The 25193-nt window shown below is 40.2% G+C and overlaps 1 protein-coding gene across 8 annotated transcripts in view; it reads left to right on the forward strand.

Annotated features, from left to right (window-relative positions):
• Positions 1–25193, forward strand: part of LOC131591448 (CUGBP Elav-like family member 2) — a 370880-nt gene that overhangs the window by 339903 nt on the left and 5784 nt on the right. For 4 of the 8 annotated variants that reach the window (XM_058862167.1, XM_058862164.1, XM_058862168.1 and 1 more), the window contains 3 exons: positions 13651–13770; positions 20372–20569; positions 23335–23478. In XM_058862167.1, coding sequence (XP_058718150.1) covers positions 13651–13770; positions 20372–20569; positions 23335–23478 — 462 coding nt within the window. Of the gene's footprint in view, positions 1–13650; positions 13783–20371; positions 20570–23334; positions 23479–25193 lie in introns of all 8 variants that reach the window. The other 4 variants (XM_058862165.1, XM_058862169.1, XM_058862166.1 and 1 more) reach the window with 2 other exon arrangements.

Raw genomic sequence — 25193 nt, forward strand, 5'->3', positions numbered from 1 at the left:
CTCCTAAGCACAAAGGTCTAAAAATACTCATTTTCAGACAGATGCTGACATTGAAGAATAACAGTCCTCAAAAAAGGAAGACTGTGAAGTATAGAATAAACTGAAAAGAAAAAAAAGATTACACTGTCTTTCCTGTAAGAATTAATTCCTTCTTTCCCTCTGCTCAAAACAGAGAATTATAACTTACAGCTATCATTTGTGGCTCATTATTTCCTCTACCCCTTAATCTAGTATGAAGATTGTCTTAGTTGAAGGTGTTCATGTTGTGAGCACAATTGTTGAAATGGTAGAGATTTTATAGAATATACAGGATGCTTCAGCTGAGAAGCAGTGAAGAATGTTCAAATAACCATTCTTAGAAGATTTGCTTTTTGTTCACTTCAGTACAATACGTTTTTCTCCAATCAGTGGCGCAAGGCTGCCACCGTGACATTTTGTTAGAGGCCAGTACACCCACTGAGATAGTTGTGATTTGCTTCCAGGATGATCCAAAAATAACCCTACCAGTAGGTGTGTAGGAAGGTCTGACAGTTGGCTAAAGACTAAATTGAAGTAGATGTTTCATGTTGGAAAAGATCAGTTTAAAATGCAGAATGGCACTCGTCATGCTGTAGTACAAATTGATTATTTTTGTGCCATTTCATGTGGAATTAATGCATGTTCCATTATTGTAAAATCATTTTAAAAAAGCTTTATTAGCTTGCAGAACATGGAAAACTTCCCTAGTATAAATTTCATTATTTTTAGGATAAATATACAGTTGATAAATATAAGACATAGATTAAATAAAGGTTTTGAAATACAGTGAATGTACAATACACACACTTAACCCAAGCACATGTTTTTAAATTTAGTATTTAAGTCTAGTTATATAAATAGCATTGTTACCTTAGTGCTTGGAGGACAGAGAATTTCAATGCCTTAAATCTGATCTCAGCACCGATATTTTAAAAGAATATGTTTTCCAGGAAGCTATGGAAGAAAATCTTGCCTTAGCACACCCATATCCCAGTGCCTGTTATTTGACTGCATAGTTCAAGGAGGTTTGTGACAGGACAAGTATATTTCTGAACTGTTGTGTGTCAGCTGGTCTTATAGACATGGTGTTAAGTTTCTGAGTCTGTGGTTAGGATTCTAAATAAGTGAATTGATTTTGATTGCTCTTAGTGCCCAGAGATTGTGCTGCTTATTGGAGAGATGTATTGGTACTAAGCCCATCTGATAATTAGGGCACCCTTAAACAGGCATGCAAGCACAAGTTGGAGGCAAAAATAGGAGACTGGGTGTGTATTTCTGACCTATATTTGTATTTTTAATAATGCTTCAATATGTCTTAAATGACTAAAGGAGAAAAGAGTGGGAATTTGGATAAGAATCTCCCAGAGTCCCAGTAGAGTAAAAGGAGAGGTGATGGATTCATGTGAAGCCTCCCTGGAACAGCACTGTCTCTCCCTGGTGTCCTCACTGGAAAAATGAGCCTGTGATAACCTGAAGGATGCTGATGGCAGCAGACAGGTCATCATTTTGCTGTTTTCTTTGTCCCTTAAAATGTAGTAGGTCTTTGTACATTCTCCTCTCAGAAGGGTTTCTGAGCAGGTGCATCAGTGCAGCCTGAAGGATCTCAGGGAGGCTCAGGCACTGAATGGGCTCAGGGTGGGTAGAACTGCTTTGTGAAAATGTGAGGCTGCCTGAAAACTGTAGGGGTCATTTTGGCAAAGCTCCTTATCTGTTTTAGAATCAACATTATCAATTTATGAATTTTTGGCACAGAAATCTCCAGCTGTTTCCTCAGAATTCCATTAATACTGAAGGACAGGAACATGTGCATATTTTCAGTCAAGCATTGTGCTGGTTAATTTTTTCAGGTTTGTTTTTTTCTTTCAGAAGGCAGCATACAGTACTAAACCATGGATTAGTAGGATCTAATTCAACAGGAGACATGTTTGTTTTTTAAACATTATTACATTATCATCTTCCTAAAGTATTAAATCCGTTGCCTTAGCACATTTCAGGATTTACTTTGCTTGCAGTATACAAATAACACATATAATACATTACATTTTGTAAGTGTCTCTCTACCCCATTCTTAAACTATAATTCAAGCTACAAGAATCCCAGTTAGTAAAAAAAAAAAACAAACTTCTTTCTGTTGGCAGCACTATTTGAAGTTCATTCAGAGTTGCTTTCTATTAAAGAAAGATGATAGTATCAGCTTGCCTACACAGGTAGATATGTGAGCTTATATGTAATAAATCTTACAAGAAGTTACAAGCCCAGAAAATGCTGCAGTTCATAATACCCAAGAAATAATGTAAATCTTAGACAAATTCATGCATTTGAAGGAGCTTTCAACTAATGCCAGTATTGTTCCTGCAGTCCTACTGGATTATTCTTATGTCTATGGATACTCCTGGTCTGTTTACCCAAGGCAGAAAAATTATAATTAATAGTAAAAAATAATAACTTAAAAATCTTAATTTTATTCTGTTTTTTATTAGTATTAATACCTTAACCTAATTGTTTTAACATTCTCTCAAAAGAATTACTTGCTTGAATACGGGTCTATTGAATTATTTTATGCCATGGCCAAACAAAAATATCTCCAACAACTGCATAAGTTTAAAACCAAGGAAAGTAAACACTCAACTGCCTTTGCTGTTTGCAGAACAAAAATGTGTAATATGGATGAAAAGAACCAGTGTCACAGTGAACTCAATATGACTTTACAAATGTCTGCAAAGGACCTGGCTGAGTACTTTTACATGAGGCAAAATAATCCTCAAGTTCTGCAGCTCCCAGGGGTGAACAACTGCATGTTGTGGATGTGCTATTGCAATAATGTTGTGCTTGCACACCGCACTTAGTAACCCACCTGCCATAGAAATAATTGCATGCACCTTCAGGATTCATAACTCCTTTAACTACAAACTCAAATTTTCAATATATAGTTTAGCTCATCTCCATTCTAAAATACAATGGACAGGACTCTAAGTGTCTGAAGAAAACAAGTTTTTTAGAAACAGCTTGTTGCAAGGGAAAGACAAACACCTCCCAAGGACTGTTTACCTGATTTTAAGACTGATATGCAAGAGAGGTGAAAAAGATTAATCAGGCCATCCTCTCCCATGTACTAGAATTTGAATTGGCATATATGCATGTGGTAAGCACTTGCAGAACAAAAACATTGCTTACCTTGAATGATAGCCTTGGATTCTGCTGACATTCTTCTTTCTTTTTTCTTTATTCTTTTTTTTTTTTTTTTTTTTATGGAGAGATGCTACTGCATGTTGTTTGTCAATGCTTAGTGCTGAAAGTGTGTCAAAGATGTTGCAGGCACACCAGGGGCTGTGTGAAGGAACCTGTACTCTAGGCAGGAGATCCTGGCCTCAAGTAGAGCCTTCTTGATTTTAGATCAGAAATTCTTCAGAAAGTGATTTATAAGTGGCTGTATTCTGAAGTGGCTCCACATGGAGGTCATTTCAGCATCAGGGCATGCATCTCGGAACAATAGCCTGCTCCAAATTGAGTGAGATAGCTGTAATAAACATGAGAGCACAGCTGGAAGTTCCCTGTAGAAATGGCTTTGATGTGAACTCAGTGGTGCTTCAACGAGCACAGCCACAGCCCTTGGCCCCACTGAATAAGACAGAGTCATAAGTAATAAGTCATAAGTCTCAGTAATTCTTCTTTGTTTTCCTCATATTGTAGTGATTCAATTTGGTTTGATTTCAGCTAGAGTTACACTTGGAAATATCTGATGGTCAGCTATGAAGCTGAACTCAAGCCAGTCCACTGTGCATTATTATTCTGTTCCCGAGCCACTCTAAAATACTTCCCACCCAAAAGCAAAGACGATTTATGATTGTGGTGTGCTGGGGAGAATGCACAACATGTTGCAGGCACAGCATTGAGGTACAACTTGTAGTTTACTCTAGAGGTGGATAGTCTTCACTGAGAAATGCATTTCAACAAAACAGAAGCATCAGCATGGAATTGGCCCAGAATATTAACTTGCTTTTTAATATCTCTCTCTCTCTCTCATTCTCTCTTCATCTTTAAAATCTCATAGGAAAATGTGTCCTTAAACACCAAGATTCATAAAAGCAGCCTAGATTCACAAGGACATGCCAAATCAATGAACCCTTGTTTGTTAACATGGGTTTGGAGGAATATTTTGGAACAGAGGACTATAAAACCACAAAATCAACCAGCTAATAAATTTCTCTGCCATACCTGTAGTACCTTTGCATGCTTTTTTCTCCTACTTTGCACTGCTGTGGAAGGTCCATGGTGTACACATTGTAATTTCATGACAATCATAAATGTCAAGTTAGTTGTTAACATAAACAAGTGATTAAAATTAGTGTCCCTGATTTTCACTTCTCCCAAGCTCTCTTAGCTCTCAAAAACCCAAGCAGTGCTTAATAGTATGGGTTTATGAGCCTAAAGTTATTCTCCCATTGTTGAAGGCCTTGGCTTCTGAATTTGCAATTTGAATGAATTTGTTCACCTCATTATGTTTTTTGGGTTTTTTTTTTTATTCTTGTATAAGTCAATGTTTCCAAAGGACCTCATAAAGCCAGAACCAGAAGGATCACCATGGGGAAAGGCTCCTTCCTCTCCTCTCCCTCTCTGTCATGCTTTCTATCACTTGCACATGCATGCCCACAGATACAAAAAAGAGACTTCCTTTGCTCACTGCTGCATCTCTTCCCCTGTTCCTTGAGAAGAAATGGACAATCTTTCATGGGCACAGTTCATCTGTGAGTAATGAAGAAGCAGAGGAGCACTGACTTATTGGAGAAAGGCTGTGATATTGGTATATGTCTTTCTGTATTGTCATTCTTGTTTCCCCTGACTCTTTCTTGCTCTCTTGCTTTTCTGGTGCTCTTTCCCTGGAGTGCATCTGTCACTTTAATTTTATCCTGTCCAAGCACAAGCAGAGTACTTAAACTTCCTAGAATCTTCCTTTTTGACATGTCAGACAGCACTTCCAAGATACTAGAAAATGTGCAAGTTTTTGCTTCTTTCCCTATACCAATGGCAATGTGTTTGTCCGATGACCTTATGGAAAATACACCTCTCCAGATCAGGAAAATCTACCTCACCTTTGCCAAAATCTGTTCTGAGAAATAGAACCAGGGCCTGCTGGTACTGTTAGCAACAGGGATGCCACCAGTTTGTGCAAGGGTGAATACTCAGATTGGCTGGAGATCACTATAAAGGGCAGATAATTTAATGCCAATCACACATGCTAGTTAGATTAGAATACTGATGAGCCCTAGTGAAAGGCCAACTGCATCTTCTTTTAGCAAAAATATTAAAATGCCCCCATTTCTCCCCCTCCCCCTCCAGATTCTCCAGAAGAATAAATTAAAACTTGGAGGTGTGGTTATTATCACAGAATAATTAGACCCCATGGGATTAGAGACACTCAACGTTTGCTAATGCCCCTGGGTTGTGATTATCTAATAATGATGATGCCTCTGTCATTGCTTAATTATTCTCCCCCTTTAAAATGTTCCTTCTGCAGTCAAAGCCCGTAGAATGTGCTCATCTCAGCCAGAAACACCACTGCAAATTCCTGAGAGCAATGTCACATGGGCATCATGATTGACTTGCCCACTTCTCCCCCACACCATATTTATAATCCTCATTTCAAGAGTTCCAGCATTACTATATTTGAATCATTCCCTTTTTCCATAAGACATTTCATATGTGTGTTTAGGAGAAAACTCAGTGACCTTCTTCAAAACAACCACTTGGTTTAGTGCAACATAAAGATAGCACACCTTAATTGATTGACCTTAAATATTTAAGATCAGATCTGTGCAGAATCCCTCCTAACTCCAGGTCAGTGGTCCAGACTCCCATCTACATAAGAGCCTTGTACAGCTGGGTGCCATTCTCTGTTTAAGAGACTACCACCACAAAACTGAGATAATATAAACCAAAGTGGGAAGCTTTGCACAGACTTTGTCCAACACAACAAAACTTTGTCCAATATCTTTAGTCTTTCAGTCAGGCCAGCAGGTGTTCCCCATATTTAGATACAGTTTTCAAGACACAGTTCCAAACATCATTGGTTATTGCAACTAAAGATTAGAATGAAAACAAAGAACGCAGCCTTGATCTGATTATCCTTAAATCCTGTGTTGTCTCTTAGCTTTATTATCCCTCCTGGACTAAGCAAGGGACAAAGGCATATTTTGTTTACCCAATAGATTTTGTGTATTAAACAAAGATTTTAAATTCAGCTGGCTAAAATTAGAGATTTCTACTTTGAGTTTAATATTTCTTTTACTTTTGTCCTAATAATTTTTTTATAAATGCTTACCATTTTTTTCTGTCACTGACTAGGGAGCTGTTAGAAATAATTTTTTTTTATTGTTTTACTTTATTTTCTGGCCACATGTCTTCATATGATTTCTTTATATCCTTTCTTTACATTCTTCTACTGTGATTTTATTTTCTGTTGCACATTGCTGAATCTAAGAGGAATCTAAAACCTCAAGGAAAGATCCAAGGTCAGAACTTCTTTTTTCAGATGTAGATTGGGCCCTAGAAACCTCACCCACACAGTGTAGCTGTGGCAGCCTAGAATCAAAACCACAGATGAGAGTTAAGTGGCACATTCAGTGTCATCCTCTGTTTCTGTTAACAGACCCAAGAACAGAAACTGGTTCTACTGTTCCGTTTTCAACACATCTTCATTCTTAAGCCTTCTTTCATTCAGCCTTAGTGTGAGCTGACTTTCTCTTCTTTTCTCCTACGCTGCTCTGATTCCCATAGAATAATTGAGGTTGGAAGGTCAGTTGGGACGTCTGTGGCCCAGCTCCCTGCTCATGTGAGATCGGGTTGCTTAGGGCTTGATCCAAACAAATCTTAAAAACCTCCAAGGACACAGATGGGGGAATCTGGGTAATCTGTTCAGAACTTGACAATCCTCACAGTACAAAGGTTTTTAATTATCTCTGAACGGAACCTCCCTTGTTCCAATGTACTTCTCATCTTCCCTCCACATACTATTGCTCTATCTAGTGGATGAACTCCTTTTGAGCACTAGGAGGCTATTTTAGGTTCACCTGGAGCTGTGTCTTCTCCAGCCTGAACAAGTCCAGCTCATTAAAGGACGAGTGCTGGATCCCTGACCAACTTGCTGACCTTCCACGGAACTCGCACCACGCAATCGATGCTCTCCTTGCAATGAGGAGCCCAAATCTGCATGTAGTGTTTAGATGTGATCTAACAAGCACTGAGTACAGAGGACACCTGGATCTCCTGGCTCCTCTTCCACACAGTCCAGGATGCTGTTTGGCTTCTTTGCTGCCAGTGTATGCTGCTGGCTCATGGTCACATCCCACCAAGACCCCCACAGGTCCTTTTCAGCAAACCTTCTCCCCAGCCCACCCATCCCCAGCTGAGTTATTGAAAGGGATTATTCCTCCCCAGGTGCAGGACTTTGCATCTATCCTTCTTAAATCTCATAAGGTTCATGTTGGCCAGTTCTGCCCATCTGAATCCATCTGAATGACAGCCATTTAGTCAGCACTAGTCTCACATCCATTTCATCTGCCACTTGGACTCAGTGAGCTTAGGAAGGCAGCAGAAAATCAGAAATAAACCCAAATTCAGTACAAGAAAGAGGATTCTGGACTTAGACAACTGCCAGTACAGATCTGCCAGGAGTATCTCCCAGAAGTGAACGTTTTCTCTGCAACTTCTCATGCTTAGTCACAGAGATACTGAACCTAAAACTTGTGGGCAATATTGATCCCTGGTGCACTACTATGTCTCAACTGGAGCAGAAGAAGTACTTTGAACACTTGAGTTATTTAAACTCTCCATTAAGTAGAACAATAAGAACAAAGTTGTGGTTCACAGGTGAGTGGTGAAAAGCAAGTGGCTGATATCAGATTCAACACTGAGTTTCCTGTTGTGCCAGGCATTCATAGTGACAGGCAGTTGTGGAGTGTAACCAGGGGCTGCCTAAAGGAATGCTGTCAGCAGGCTGACACAGTTACCATTGGGGATCTCTGTGTGGAAAGTCCCAGTATTGTTAAGCCAGTCTTGGAACTGCCCTGAAGCCCTGCAGCACCAGAAATCTGGTTCTGCTCCAGAAACATTACAGCTGCTCTTCACATGGATGGGGTTGGCAGGGTGCAGAGCAGCTCTCCATGTCTGCAAAGAGCTGAAGCTGCCCTTGCTTTTCTTTACCCATTCTCGCCACTAAACCTGCCCTAAAACCAAAATAATGTTTCCAATAAGAAATTTCCCTTAAAATGTTTATAATGCCTCATGTGCTGAGTATCTTACTCCAAGACTTGTAGTTTGGGTATCATTTCCAGACAGGGTGCCCATGTTGGAAGAGGAGGAAGAGAACAGGACAAGGCAGAGAGGAATGGAGAAGTGCAGTTTACATTGGCCGTAAATAGTGCCAAGTTAGCACATATAGCAGGGAGTTTCCAAGAGATCCAGGGGGTTTTGTGGTATAGGACTTTGCTGAGAAGTCACTGGAATTTTTTTTTCACTTAGACATTTACCAAAAATATTAAGGAAAGAATGAGCCTGACTACATGCTGCAAACCATTTCTCTGCTGAAACATAGTGGCTCATGTGTCTGGAATAGGTCCTTTCCTTCAGTGCAACAGTCAGAGGGTGGGTTATCGAGTTCTTTGTCTTCAGCAGCCTTCCTGGACTCTGACCTCCACAGTGGGAAAAGAATTCCTGAAGATGATCAAAGAGGTGGAGCACCTCTTCTATGAGGAAAAGCTGAGGGCATTGAAGTTGTTCAGCCTGGACAAAGCTCCAGGGAAACTTTATTGCAGCCTTTCAATACTTAAAGTGGGCCTGCAAGAAAGATCAGGACAAACCTTTTAGCAGGATCTGTAGAAATAGGACAAGGGGCAATGCTTTTAAACTAAAAGATTTAGACTAGATACAAGGAAGAAAATTTTTATTATGAGGATGGTGAAACACTGGTACCGGTTGCTCAGAGAGGTGGTGGATGTCCCATCCCTGGAAACAGTCAGTCAGGTTGGAAGGGGCTTTGAGCAACCTGTTCTAGTTGAAGATCACTCATTGCTCATCTTTAAAGATGCCTTCCAACTTAAACCGTTCTCTGATTCTATGATTCACTTTACAAATAGGCCTGAGACATGGGAAGGGTGGGATTTGCCCAAGGCTGTACTACAGACAAGGCTAAGTTTGTGGTTTCAGTATAGCAAGAAGCTCTACCAAGTCTTTGGTCTGAGGTGTAAGGAAGTAAATAGGCGTGACAAAAATGTGCCTGTGCCTCCAAGATACAGCTTTCTAAGAGACAGGCAGCAACTGTGAAGAAGCAGAAAGCCTTGCAACAAAAATCATAGCAATTGCTTTAGCCAGGGCAGCACAAAAAGTTTGAGGGAAAACTGGGAAAGGCACCAGTAGCATCTGGTAGTTGAGATCATCCGTGTGCTCTTTAGAGCAATTCAGCTCAACCTGAAATAGAAATCTAAAGGTAGGGTGTCTGAATTGGAGGTCTTTAAATCTCAGAGACAAAGGTGGGGAAATTAATTCCATCCATGTGTGTGTAGCAAAGCCAAAGAAATATTTACACATCATTGCCTTTCCTAGATGCTGTTATCCTGAATCTAGTTTTCCAGCTGAGGCAAATCCAGATGATGTAAATCATTATAACTCTATTGACATAAGCTAGCCAAAAGAATGGCCAAAAGTTTCTATGCTAATTCCTGTTGTTCTTCTAGGTTGGCATAATATTTAGGAATTGTGTTAACATGTTATTAAAATTTAAAGATAAATGGCTCATTGCTAGTTCATATTTCTGTTGAAAAAAACAAAAACAAAAGCAAAAAAACCCACTGACCTAAAAGGTGTTATTACCATTGGTAAATTGTTCATAATGGCAGAAGTGAATGTTTTGAGAACATTTGAAAATGCCAGCTCCTTCCAGCCTTAAAATCTCTGTAAGTGCAGCATTACTAGATAAACACAAATATCTGAATTGTATAGAGCAACCACTCCAAATAAAAACGTGTTCTCTGTATCAAAGAGAACCCTGTCAAAGAATGTATTAGCCAAAGGCCAAGTTTCTTGGCTTGAAGCTTGAAGCTGATAGCAAAAATTGAATCAGTTAAATGGAAGAAGCATAATAAGAGGAGGGGCAGGCACTGAACTCTTCTCTGTGGTGACCAGTGACAGGACCCAACAGAATATCCTGAGGCTGTGTCAGGGGAGGTTTAAGCTGGATGTCAGGAAAAGGTTCTTCACTGAGTTAAGGGTGGCTGGGCACTGGAACAGGCTCCCCAGGGCAGTGGTCACAGCACCGAGCCTGACAGAGTTCAAGTGTTTGGACATCACTCACAGGCACAAGGTGTGACTCTTGAGGTGTCCTGTGCAGGGCCAGGAGTTGGACTCAATGATCCTTGTGGGTCCCTTCCAACTCAGCATATTCTGTGATTCTGCGAATGTTCTGGTGTGGAGGCTGGAGGGAGTTGTGAATTATTTTTTTTTTTATTTTTTTTTTCATTTATTTGGTGTCAGAGGAACCTGGTAAAACCCAATTTATAAATTATGTAGGTAGCCAATCTATTTTTGTCTTTTGGACAACTAAAAGACATAAATATAGAAAGTACTCTGACAGTGAATTATTCTTCCTTTGCCATTACTCTGAGCATTTGTGGAGCCCGAGAGTTTTGCTGACACAAAAGAGTTATACAGGCTCCCCCAAAGTAGTGCAGTCATTTGCTGTTACCACAAGGCATGTGATTTTTCTTCTTTCCCTTCAGTTTAATATATGTTACAATTTTTTAGTTGAAAGGAACTGGAAAATGGCAAAGGACAGGAGAAGCACAGTCCTTGTCTCTAGATGGATTTCATTTGGGAGCACACAAAGTAAAAACTTACAGCTGGATTAAGCCTTCACACTTGTCTTATAGGATCTTTTAACTTTTCTTTCATCTTCCTTTAGATTTCTGGGAGACAAGGCATGCCATTGCTTCATCTGTTGGTTTTATATGGCATTTTGTTACAAATTTTCACCTTTGTTAATATTTTGGACCTTTCATAACCCCTTTATGGTAATATTTTAGCTCATCATTGTCTTCGTCTATATTTCATACACGCAGGTCTCAATCAATTAGTGTGGGGTCTCTCAGGAAGCCTTACGCAGTGGTTGCTTGATCTCTCCAAGCACCCCAAAAAAAGGAGTTCTCTTCATTTCTATTCACCCCTGGTTCAATAAGATGGTAGAAACCACACAGGTGTTCAGTTTCTTTCTTCCCAAAGAAATACTAAGCCAAAGAGAAAAGAGCATTGTCCCACTGTGTCTGTGAGGCAGATCACTGCTAAGCAAAAGAAATACCACAACAATATAACACTCATTCCTGAGGTGCTTTAGAGGTTCAACCAGTATTGTACAGTGAGTATGTGCCAAGTCCTTATTCAGGCAAACTAGATAATCTGCATTGCAGCTTCAAGTGGGTGAAGCACTGAGGCACCTGTTCTTTATTTGCCTGAGGGAATTGAGAAACTTGATGACAAAAAAAGAAGATAAGAGATTTTGGTCCCAGATACTGACCATCCTTGGAGCATGTGTTTGAGCAGCCAGTTATAAGAGCCTCCATAATTCACTGTGGGCTGCACAAGAGGGAAGGTTTTAAGCAGATTTTTTTTGCCTTCTCCAACAGATGTGCTGCCAATCCATAAGCATATGGCTCTTGTTCACAGGAGATATTTGCCCCCAGCTTTAATGTAATTTACAGGCAGTTTCCTAGTCCCCATTTCTCTCATTTCTTAACTATATGTGTTTCCTCAAGAGAAAATGATAATAATCCTCTAAAACAGAAAATAGATGGAATTTAGTCCAGTCAAAACTAATCATATCCTTCAGATTTGAGTTTTATATACTTCATTTAAATAATTTGCTAATGAACATTGACAGAAACACATACCAGTGTTAGTCACAGGGAATTCACTTTGTTTTTTCCTTTCTTCTCTGTTGGTGCCCACATTATCTGAAGAAAGTGGGTTTTTTTACTTGTTTTTTTAATTACTTTTTTTATTCAAAGACATTATTGGATTTTTATTGCTTTGTGGGGACAGATTGAATAATCAAAGCTGCTTCTATTTGCAACATATAAAATTATTTGAGTTAACATCACAGATGCTAAGAGACAAGGAAGGACTGCATTACAGTGTCTGGAAATCTCTCTTCCCCCACAGCAAGAATGTTCTTTGTACTTTGAGGCCCCAAGAGTGTGAAAACTTGTCTTTGGTGGGTCTTAATGTTGCAAAGGCAGGTTATTTGTAGGTTAGAGCTTCAAGGTTTCCCCACAGAATGAAAAAGTTACCTCCTGTTTTCCTTACTGGGTCCTGTCAGCTCTAGAGACTTCACTTACTTGAGGGTTCACTGGGTAATCTGATGTGTTTGACAGCCCAAAAAAGCATCATATAAAAGTGGTTTTAACTATTTCATACCTAGGTAATGAATAGGAGCTAAAAATGGTTCTACATGGTTGTAGACATGATGTGCCTCCAGTACATCATCAACAAAACTCTGACTTTAAATGTTCACTTTTTCCAAAGATAATGCAACTTTATAACAGAAAAAAAAAAAAAAAAAAAGAAAAAAAAAAAAAAAAAAAAAAAAGGAAGTCTTTATACATGAAAGTAGGGCTCAGGAGACAAGATAAAAACTTAATTGCATCTGCAGCTTTTATGAGTGTGATTCATCTGGTATACCTTACCTACCTGTGAGTTAAGTACAGTGAGTGTTTAATCTACACTGGTTTTTCAAGGCCCTTCTGTGAGACAGGTATTTCTAATTCACCCAACCTATCCCAAATGATGACTCTTTATTACTTTCTTATGACAAGAGAGTGAATCTCTTTCTCTCCCTAAACACATAATTTAGATTGATTCATCTCACCCACCTTCATCATTCCTTTGACAGTAACATCAAGGACATTTTTTCCACCTTTTCCCCTCTGGCAGAGCTTTTGGGGATACAAACAGTATCATAGGGGTGCATATACATGACTATCTATGCACAAAGGCCAGGATAAAAGCCTGCAATAAAATGAATGGTAGTTACATTTTCTATTTGCCTGGTCACCCTTCTTTTTCTAATCTTCAGATCTTTAAATGAAGTTCATACAGTGTCCTAGAGCATAGTGCCTTCCCTTAGAATAATTTAACTTAGTCTTAGACCATTTGGGGCCCAGAACAGTAATCTGCTGAGTGACAAAATTATTGAGTAATTCTTGTTTGTTTAATGATGGACTTTGAAGTGTGTGGCAAAATCCCAAAAGCCTGGTTAGCTGATTAGCCTGGGTTGCTAGGTTAATTGACAAACTTTTGAGAAAATGTCTGATCCCACACATAGTGGTTTAGTATTATATTTGCAAATAATAGCACAGTACTGAATTTTGTGATCTAGTATTTGCAGTTCTAGACTCATCAACACTTCCCATGAACAATCACACTGTTGATGTCTTGAACAAGATTGGTCTTGTTGGTCTCATTTTCTTTTTTACTTCTCCTTGCAAGTAGCCCTGTTGTGCTCCTGTGTGTGATTGTAAGCTGTTCTGTGATCAAATAAAATAAACAAACTTAATTGCCTTAATTTTGCTTTGCTTTTTTTCCTTTCAGTGGCTGCATCAACTGCTAATTCCACAGCTGGTGCGGCCATGAATTCTTTGACTTCTCTGGGTACTCTCCAAGGACTGGCTGGAGCCACTGTTGGACTGAATAATATTAATGCACTAGCAGGTACCGTAAACAGTGAGTATTTATTGCTGTGGTGGACAGCCTTCCCCAATAATCATGCCACAAAAATTATCAATTGTAAAGTAATAATATGATTTTTAATCTCTACACCAAATAAGGGGGTCAAGTTGATTCAGTTCCATACTACTACTACTGCATATGTAGTTCCCTGGAGTCTTTAAGTTTCACACAGTTTGTTCTGCAAAATGAATTTCCTTGTGTCCCTGCATAAAGACTCCTCTTCTTGCAGTACATATGGAAGGTAAAAGAATTGTCACTGGGGATTTGGGTTTTCTAGGTTATTGGAGAGGCTCCTTTTTCACTGAGGGAGTCTGACAACAGGTGTATCACCCCAATGTACAAAACCTCACTCAGAAATGTAGTGCTAAGAAAGATGTTTGCCACGGAGGCAGTCCTTTTAAACGTCTGTAAGAATTATCTAATTGACTTGAGAGCAATTTGCTTTAAAAATGAAGGCAAGTCTTTGGCTTTTAATTGGCAAGTATGGGAGAACATGCAGTCAGTCACCTGTAATGCCAGAGCACACACACCTATCCTATGACATCTTAACAAACCCTGGCATCTCCAGCAAAGTAGATGCCAGCACTTGTTAGAACATTCTTCTTTGTTCTGAGCCTTGGTCCAGATTTTTCTGAAGAAGAAGGAATTTTATTTTTTTTTTATTGTTTCTGCTATGATGACTTCACCTTTGCCTATAATGGAAGAGATTTCCCCAGATGCATTTTTCCCCCTCCCTCTTTTTTTCTTTAGCTGCTGTTGCTCCTTGCATTTCCTTTTGCAATGCAAGGAATCTATTTGGTCATTGCCAGTCCATGACCCATCATAATGTACCCTCAGGAATGGATGTCCTCCTCAGTATCTCTTGCTCACTCTGATGCTCTGCATGATGTCCTTTCTGTCACTGTTACTTGGCTGCTCACACAATCTTTTTGTTCTGTGATCTCTGGTTGGCATTGTTGGGAGCTGGGAAGGAAGGGGGCTTATGGATGTCCATGTAGCAGTGTTGAATGGTTGCATGGGGTCTCGTGTAAAACAGGACTTGCTTCTGGCAAGGACATGTGCATTTCACACAAAACAACTCTTTGTAGATACAGCTCAAGGACAACTTAAGAAAAATGAGTATTAGGTCCCAAAATGGCAGATGTTTTTCCATTAGTGTTAAAGCAAGCCACTGGAAATGGCATGCCTTACCTTCTCTCATCTCATGAGCTCTTGTAGTAAGAGATCCATCCTGACATGAGTAAGAAACCATTAAATGTCCTTTCTGATTAACAGTCATTGTGCTTCACTTGGTGTATAAAAAAAAATCACAATATCAAGAGCAAAATGTGACATCCCAGTCCTTCCCCTCCACAAGTACTAAGAACCCAGGCACACTGGAGCACTCCAACATATTGTACCCCTTCATCAAAACCCAGCAGGAGCGAATCATGTGAGCTCATTGTGTGGGAACCATCCTGTTGTACTCCTTTTAACGCTCCTTGCTAGGCTGCAAGCAAAGAGTTTACATTTTCTCAGCAAGCATTTTGAGGTGATATATGTGCAAACTTATCTGCATGTGTCATATATGAACTATTAATGATGTATTCACAACCTGGTACCAAATTTCAGTTTGTTTTAAGTCAACACTGCCTCCATGGACTTGTACTGACAGTGACTGCAGTCCCAAAGCTTCTTCACGGATGTTTTTATGGATATGTGCATAGTGCTTACAAAATGTATGTGGGTATGTCTGTCTATGTATATACATACATGAGAGAGAGTTAAAGAGGGGAAACTGCTTCCCTATGACACAGCTCAGCATTAGGGCACTGTATCCCTCAAAAGGGAATTTGATTATCACTTTCTGGTACTCACGATGCTGATGATAGTGAAGCATTGGTCAAACTACAATAAGCTCCATGTCTATTTTAATGACAGTATGGGGCTTTTCCTGATGACCATGCCTGACTCAGTCATTCACACTCAAACCCACCTGGGAGATTACCTTTGGAAAACCTCATGTTCATGTCATGTTCATGACATGGCTTATACCATGGTCATAAGCAGGCCCATAAAAAATTTTCACTGGCCATGGACATTCCTTAAGTAACTGTGCAGCAAATTGGGAACTGAGTGACATGCATCTAGTTGGAGAATTAGAAAATCCAAAGCACAAGTCAAGCAGAGCTTAACCCAAAAATTAATCAGAAGGTGGCTCTGTGCTTGGGCATTGATTTATATAGAAGTTTGAAGAGATGCTCTTCTACCTAAGCCATGTCCTGCCCTGCATGTGAGAATCCTGGAATCAATCTCCATGCCCTGAATGGAGAATGTCTTCCACGCTGAACTCACTAGAAGACTTTTGTTTTCTCAGTCCTGTCTGGGTCTGTGAAAAGCTGTGTATGGAGACTGATAGTGCTGTCATTGTAGAGAGAAGCATTTTAAAAAGGTGTCTGGAGGCCTTAAATAAAGTGGACTGTGGTAAGTTTAAGTGTCTCCAAGGTTTTAGCAGCAGTTGTACCTAAGCGTGGGGATTCAGTCTTCCCTCAGTTGTTCTTGAAGCACCTAAAACTTTGAATGGCAAAACATTAGACTGTCTTCTTTGAGCATGTAAATTTAAGAATTCTAAGTAACAAAAAGAATTATGAATTATGAGGAAAAATCACTAAAGAGGGAGGAAGCAATTCTTTGCAATTAAGAAAGAAAACCATGCTGTCAGGATACTATGGCATACTATTTGTGTGTGACCCCGGGGCAGTCACTTAGCCTTTTTGCCCCCTTATTTACATCTGTAAAACAGAGATAAAACTATTCATGACAGATTGGAAGGTGCTTGAAAAGAACTTCGAGAGACCTTTGGACTTGCCAAGCTTTGTTGCTTTTGTATTATGTAGAGAAACTCAGAAAAGTAGAAGACCATAGATGAGAGGCTCCAAAAGGTTATTTCACAGAAGGGAGGAAGGGACCAGAGTTCACTGTGTGACTCAGGTGTATTGGTAGAGATAATAAAGAGATGGCAGAGATGTGTAACAGCAGCTGGGCCTTGCACATTTAATAAAAATGTAAGAACAGAAAAATTGTTGGGTGCTTTCTGCAGCTCTGTTTTGCTCTGGAGGGAGGGGTATGCCACACGTGGGCTGTGGCAGCAGTGGCTGTGCCCTTCCCCAGAGCACTGCCGTGGGCTGATGGCTGATCTGGAACCGCTGGGTGAGAAGGTGCTATTGATTCCAGGGGAAAGGAGGGGGAGGATGCTGCCCACTGCAACACAAAGCATGTTTATCTAATAGGCCAATGACTCACGAAAGATAACATGGTATCCTAATGCTACCTCTGTTATCCAGTTATTTCAACATTCTAATAAAAAGAGAGATACAAGCTACTTTATCAGGAGCCTTTACTTTAACCAGCCCTGTGTGTACACCCATGCAAGGAGTGACACAAACATAAGTACAAAACATCAGAGCAGACTACAGTCAGCCTCAGGATCAAATTATTATTAGTAGTAATATATAATATAAAATATAAAATATTATACATAATTTATTGTAAAAATTATTGTTGCTTATTGTTTTTGTTATTATTATTGTTATTATAATGTTTTGAATGCCACTCTATCACTCCCCCTCCTGAACTGGGCAGGGGAGAGAAAATGTAACAAAAGGTTTGTGAGTTAAGGGCAGGGAAAGATTACTTACCAACTACCATCACAGGCAGAACACTCCTGACTAGGAAATTAGTTTAATTTATTACCAATCAAATCAGAGTAGAATAATGAGACATGAAACCAAATCTTAAAAACACCTTCTTCCCACTCCTACCTTCCTCCCAGGTTTAACTTTATTCCTGAATTCTCCACCTACTGTCCCCAGTGGTGCAGGAGGACAGGGAATGGGGGATGCAGTCAGTTCATCACACACTGTTCCTGCAGCTCCTTCCTCCACAGGGTTGGACTGCTCATACTGTTCCTCTGCTCCAGCATGGTGTCCCTCCCACAGGAGAGAGTTCTCCACCTGCTCCTTCAATGTGGGTCCCTTTCCAAAAGCTGCAACACTCCACAAATTGCACTGTTCCATGGCATTTCCCTTCAGGAACCTGCTGTTCCAGAATGGGTCCCCCACGGGGTCACAGGTATTGCTAGTAAATCGACTCCAGTGCAGTCCTCTCTCCACAGGTCCTGCCAGGAGCACTGCCTTCCCACAGGGTCACAGCCTTCTTTGGGCATCCACCTGCCCTGATGTGGGCTCCTCCATGAGCTGCAGGTGGATCTCTGCTCCCCCATGGACCCCCATGTCCTGCAGGGCACAGCTGCCTCACCGTGGGCTGCGTCGGGGGCTGCAGGGGAGTCTCAGTCAGTGCCTGGAGCAGCTCCTGCCCCTCCTCCACCGACCTTGAAAAGCTGTTTCTCTCACACATTCTCACTCCTCTCTTCTCTAGCTGCAGTTACCATTGCACAGGGTTTTTTCTCCTTCTTTACCACGTTACCTCAGAGGTGCTGCCACTGTCACTGATGGGTTCAGCCTTGCCCAGTGGAAGGTCCATCTTGGAGCCATCTGGCATTGGCTTTGTAGGACATAGGGGAGGCTTCCAGCAGCTTCTCAGAGAAACCACTGCTTTATCTCCCCACTACCACCCAACCCCAATACAGATTTATAACTGGAACCATTCTACAAGAAATACCCGGGCCTGTTGAGTTCTGACAGGGATTCTTTTTCAAAGCAGTGGCAGCCAGTACCTCCCATCAGGGTAAAGTGATGCTCTGAAGTGGGGTGGAGGGGAAAGAGAAGTCTTCAAAGTGAGACATTTTATTAAGGAAAGGCTAAGAATATCACATCTCTGTCAAGTGTTTAGTCACACAAATTATAGTAAGATCAAAAGGTATAATTTATGCAGTACAATTCTCTTAATTGGCACAGACTCTGGTGGAGCCAAAAAGGTGCCACTTGAGCAATTGTCCTGATTATTGGAGACTCATAGGAATATGCTTTTCAAATCTACATAAGAGGCAGAAGGATACTGGGGTCAGCATCTTTATCCTCCTCTGTCAATGCTGGATAATTCCCTGCAGTATTCTTCCTGCGTCTAAATTACACATGTGATAAGGTTTCTGCCATCTTCCTTGAAGATTGTTTCCCAGTCTAATAGGCTTAATTATTAATTTACTATAAAGTGTCCTCTGCTTAATTTCCCCACTTTTCCCCGATTTACATACCAACCCCTATCATTGCTCTGAAATTAAACCCTTTCCTTCTCTTTACTATTCCTCGCTTTGGTGTCTTAATATGACACCACCAGTCATATCTCCACAGACCAATCAAAACATTACACAATGTCTAAGAAATGGTTGCTGGTGATTCTGACTCCCCCCCAGTATTTCTAGTGACTGATCTTCTGTACCTCTACAGGCCTGTTGAGACCTTTAAGTTGTTTGTGAGCTGTTCACCTAGAAACTGGGGAGCTGGGGTAGCTAATTGTGCAGAAAACATGCCCTGACTCTCAGTCCTGATGGTCTCGCAGTGCTTAGGTTGACACGGGTTGGGCATGTGGAAGATGAACAGGGCTTTTAACCCTGCCATACTTTCAACTTCCAACAGCAAATTCACTTTTTCTGGAATTTCTGAAAGACATGCTAGCACTGTTAAGGTCAACATAACTCATTTAGGAGCCATGCTGAGCAATAGAAGCAAAGCAGGGAAGCTGTAGCTCAGGAGTTTGTCCACCATCAAATCAGAGTAGTACAAATCCTTACGCAGCCCACACTGTTTGCACGGATGAGGGATGTCATTTTCTGCACAGCTAGCAATCCCATCAGAAATTTCCTCTTTAGCAGCCATCCCAGTTAAATTACTCTGTTACTTATCAGGATGTAGAATTGCTGTAAGTTAAAAAAAGTGACTCTGCTTCCCTTGTGAAGAAAAACATTGCTAGAAATAAATGTTTTTGTTTCTTCATGAAAGATGCCTAGTCTGGATGAAATATTTTTAGTCACTGTGGGTGTGCTACTTGCAGAGTGACTGGAGGAATGAGAGGAGGAGGGTGGAAGCAAAGAGTGAGTGTTGCAGTCCATCTCTTGACCACAAGCCTAAGGGACAAAGCCTGTAATTACAATAGAATCATTTAGGCTGAAATGGACATGTTTTAAAATGCAGTTAATCAGGGTTCTTTGCTTACTCCATATAAACAAAACACTTCTGATACGGTGTTGTCATGGCCTGAAGACCCTGATCAGAGAAAGCATGTTGCCTCACAGACTGCTTTTCCCAGTGGCCATCTCGCAGGACACAGGTCAAATACGTCCCACACTGCCAGCCTCAGACACCCACAGCAGAAGCACAGGTGTCAAGGAGAATGAGCAGAGAGGCTCTCAGGAGCACTGTAGTACTTGCCAGTAGCAGGCTGCATGCGAGTCCATTTGACTGTGCAACCCTTGTGCTGAAGTGATCCTGATGCCAAAGTCGTGTTTCTTTGTCCTCAGTCCCATTTGGTGAAGTGCCGAGCTGCATGCACTGCTGTCGTTGTCAGTGTCGTATAATACCAACGACTTTCGGAAAGCACTAATGAACAAGTGCAATTTCTTTTCTCTATTGTTGGGTTTTTTGTAAAGTTGCTCAAATGCTCTCAGGTATGGCGGCCCTGAACGGAGGACTCGGCGCAACAGGCCTGACGAACGGCACGGCCGGCACGATGGACGCGCTCACCCAGGCCTACTCAGGAATCCAGCAGTACGCGGCCGCCGCGCTGCCCACCCTCTACAGCCAGAGCCTGCTGCAGCAGCAGAGCGCCGCGGGCAGCCAGAAGGAAGGTAAGTGCCCACGCCGCCAAACCCAGCCCAAGCGGCACCACGCGTCTGGTTCCTCGCGGAGGCTTCTTGGAAGGCCTCGGGCAGTCTAATCTGTGATTTCTTCTTCCTCCAGTTTTCTCCTGCTTAACACTGTCACCTTCTTTAACCTCTAATGTGTTTCACTTTTCAGCCATCTGTCCTTCAAGTTATACTTTGCCACTCATCCCTTCCTTATATAAAAGCATTTACCAACTACCGTACAAAAAGGGGCCACTAACAAAAATCATCCCTCTGTGGATGCAATTTTGTCTTCTAGTTTCCATTTTCTGAGTTAATCTGATTAAGGTTTTGAGCTAATGACAAGATCCGTTTTTGCTTTGAGTGGTTCTTTGCTTAATTGTGGGTCTTGTGAGGAAGCAGCTAAGTGAATGATTGCCCCCCTCTCCCCACACCAACAGCAAATAAACCTCAGGAAGTTATTGCTAAGAATAAATTAATACTAATTACAAGGTGTTTAGGAAAATGAGGCTACCCTTTTCCCCTCTTCCGTTCCCCTTCATACTTCCCAGGCTTTTTGAGGGGGGTTGTTTCTGTTTTCATTGCTTTCTCCCATCCTAATTTCCAGCTAATTCTACAAAGACAGGAAAATATTGCATGCTTTCTAAGACCGTATCTATGTTGTCACTACTGTTCTTGCCAAGGATAAGCTTTGGAAATAAACCTAGTATAATATCCTCAAGAGAAATATTTTTTGTCTTCTTTGGAAATAGTATCTTGTGCTGTTATGGGATGTGTTTCCTAGGAAGACAAATTCGGCTTTCCCTCCAACTGCTTGTTGTATCAGGACACAAGTTAAAATGTATATTTTCTCTGAAGTCTTTCCTTCATTTTCTGCTAAAAGCTTGAATTATTTAAAGTGAAGGTATTTTTTAAATATTTTTTCCTTTTTTTTTTGTTTTTTTTTTTGTTTTTTTGGTTTTTTGTTTTGTTTTCTGCATTTATCTTTCATCTCAGGCCCTTTGGTCAGTGACAGTAGACTATTTGACACCAGAAAAAAAAATATTTATTTGGTGTCATTTTAATTTTTTTCTGTTCAGAAACATTCATATCAACTTTAGGTTTATTTTTTTTTAGTGAATTGCCAGCATCCTTTTTAAAACACAACATTTTTGTTATATATCTTGTATCTGTTAGTAGGTGGTTAAGTTCAAGTGAGTGAATTCCACCACTGAATACTGACAACATTTTGTCTCTTACCATGATTTCTGATGGAATTGTGAAGAGTCTAGAATGGTTGAGGATAAACAAGTACCAGAGAAAAATGCTATAAAAATATTAAATTCTGAAGCACAGTGAACTGCCTTGTGCATATGCTCTTAAATATTATTTAGTAATTTTTTTCCCCTACTATTTTAAAGAATCATTGCTGGGAATGATAGTTTACTTGTGACAACAAGAAAAAAGTTCCAAGTGACAGGCTTTTTTCATCTTTTTTTTTTTTCCCCACCTCCCTGGAAATTTTTATTTATCTAATTCATTTATCTCCTCCTTTTGGGCAAACTTTGCTACCTTTTCCTTCCGGCTGAGAGAGAGCAGCCAGCCTGATTCTGTGTGGGAGAGGTGAGGCACCGTGGCTCTGTTGCAGAAGGAACTCTGTAAATCTGATGAGCACTTTCCTCTTCCTCTCCAGAAAACCAAGGACATCACATCTGAGGCACAGTTAGGTTCCATTAAGGAAGGGAATATGTAATCAGGCTATTCTAGGTGTGTTTTTAGCAGAAATGCTTGTTCCCTTTGTGTACAATTTACACTGCTGGAGCCTGCATGGGGAGGCCACGTCTGGTTCCATCATATATTGCACTCTTCCTGGCATCCACTGCTCATTTCCAGTGTGTTGCTATTGAGTAAGGGGGAAAAAATAACCTATCAGTACCAGGATAAATGTCTTAACCTACACCTTTAATAACACATATCTCAAGTCTTGTCTGTAAGAAAAAATATTCAAAGTACCTTTGAGTTTACACCTTTCTTTGCAAAGTGAACTAAGTCTAATGCCACTTAATTGAAATCCAACCACTTAATTTTTAGCTTCTTTAAAAAGACTTCCTTTACAAAGCTTCTTCCAGGAGATTGAGCTTTCTGTGGGGGATTTATATTTTTAAAAAAAACAAACAAAAAATACTCATTTTGAAGTGAGTCAGTAGAAATTTAATTCTGAATGTCTTTTTTTCACTGGCTTTTAAGTCACAAGATCTGTTTCTTATTATTATTTTTATTCCTATCTGCACCATTTTCTTGCCCTTTGCGTTTAAATCGGTGGTACTCAAATCTGAGCTCACCTCCTTCCATTTCCATAAGTTCCTGCAACTGGAATTAAACTGACAAACCCAGGCAGGTGTTGGAAGCAGCAGAGGACTCCTTGTGCAGTTCTTGGGGTATTTTGAGAGCCAATACATTCTGTACCTGTTTTTCTAACCTTAATTATGCTGAAAACACCTCATGTAAATTGAAGAAAGAGGATGAATTTAACTTCTTCTGTAGTTGCGTTATGAAGTAAACACTTTTCAAAGTAAACACTTTTCAAGGTGGGATGCTCTAAAGAGCTGCATTTCAGCTGTGCTCCTTTGATGATCCACTTGCTTTTGTTCCTTCAGAGTTGGAAAGTAAAATGCTTTCTGACCATCAGCTTCAGTAAGTATTATGGAAAAACAGATTAAATGTAGCACTTGTGTGCTGTTTTCATACTTCTTTTTTTTCTTTTTTTTTTTAATTTTATTTTCCTAAAGGTCCAGAAGGGGCAAACCTCTTTATTTACCACCTCCCCCAGGAGTTTGGAGACCAGGACATTCTGCAGATGTTCATGCCTTTTGGAAATGTTATCTCCGCTAAAGTCTTCATTGACAAACAGACCAATTTAAGCAAGTGCTTTGGTATGTCAAATTTTATAAATCAAATGGTAAAAGTAACATGCACTATACTGAAGAGGGGCCAGGAAAGAAAATTAACAGCAATGTGAGAAATGTCATACTGGAAAATCGTTCCAAAATAATGGACTGTTAATCCTCAAATGAGCAGGAAGATGCACAGACAAACTACTTCTAACCAAAAATTGGATATGAAAAAAACAATAATAATCTTCCAGTCTGACATCTCGCATGAATGTGTCAAGTACATGAAACTAATTACACCCTATGTGGGGGAATGTCATTTAGTATACTATTAAATTGCCTTATTATGGATACCTAATTATTCTCTATTGTATAGCTGAGCCACTTAAAAAAGCTCTATGTTTAACCCATTACTTCTACATTACAGGAATTTTTTTCTTCTGAATTAAGTACAAGATTTTGCAATTAGTGACTGAATGGTGTGTACATGTAGTTCAGAATATTTTGCAGACAGTTGATGTCTAGTTGATGTAGATATGCAGCTCCAGCTGTTGTGGGTGGGTTCCAGTGTCTTATGGAAGGTGGCATCTCCCTTACCTTAGGGCAGGGATGAAGAGAGCCTCACAAGATCAGTGTCAGGTTTCCCAGAGCTTTGAGCTGTCAGAAAATTAAATCACAGCAGAGGAGGAGAGGATGTGTTAGTGTAAAAATAGTTTTAGGGTTGATTAAGAGGGCTGATGTTTTTGGAATAGCAGAGATGAACCAGTTCAGTGCTTTGATGGAGTGTTTGGAGTGTTGGTCTGATAATTATGGTCTTATACAAGACACAGGGAAGATTTAGGAGAAGGAAGGAATCTCTTAAACATGAGTTTTATAAGGGTTGACATAAAATATTGGAATTTCCTTAAAAATGGCAATTCCTTCCCAGAGTAAAGGAATGCAATGTATATATGACAAAAGAGTACACTTGGAAAGTTGATTCAGTTGATGGAAAGAATGTGACATTCTTTCTGCATTTTCCCATGGTCTTTCAGTTCATTTTTGAAGCATTCACCTCTTTAGGAGTTAAAAAATCTTTCATATCTAACCCACTATAGTCCAGCCTGTGTCTGCAATGAGTTAAAGCAGTCCCCAAGGCTCTTGCAAATTTGAAAAGTGGAATTGAAATGGACTCCCCATTGATCTGGAGCCAGTTCTGTTAGTATGTTTGGGTTACAAAATCATTGTTGAGGTCTCCAGGAATCTTGATGAAATGTCAAATCAAGCTACATTAATCGAAATGCAGCAATTGTGGTGACTGCTGAAAGAATGTAAATTAGTTTGGGCAGGTGGCTCAAGTCATCAGATCGTTTCCCACACTTGCTTTTTGAGCTTTTTTTTTTTGCTCTTTGATTACCTTCTTACACATTTTCCTGGGTTTGTGGGACACAATTGTCTAACTTAAAATGATGCACCAAAGTTACCTTCTTTAAGGGAAAATGGAGGTGTCAACACCAGTGGATGGACGAAAATTCTGTCTTTTTGGTTTTAGGCAGCTTTCACTGATATTTCCATTTCTCAGTATTCCTTCCCAGATACTCTGCCACCAGGGAGGGAGCTCTGCTTTAAAAACAAAAAGTAGAAGTGACAGATGAAGCTGAGTTTTCTGATTCAATGGGTGACTGCTTGGTGATGCTGCAAATCACAGGCAAAGCCAGAATTAGTCCTGCTAGCTTAATGTACTGGCATAGTCTGCATGCACCTCCTCAGCTTCATTA

This window comes from Poecile atricapillus, chromosome W (genome assembly GCF_030490865.1).
Source record: "Poecile atricapillus isolate bPoeAtr1 chromosome W, bPoeAtr1.hap1, whole genome shotgun sequence".
NCBI lineage: Eukaryota > Metazoa > Chordata > Aves > Passeriformes > Paridae > Poecile > Poecile atricapillus.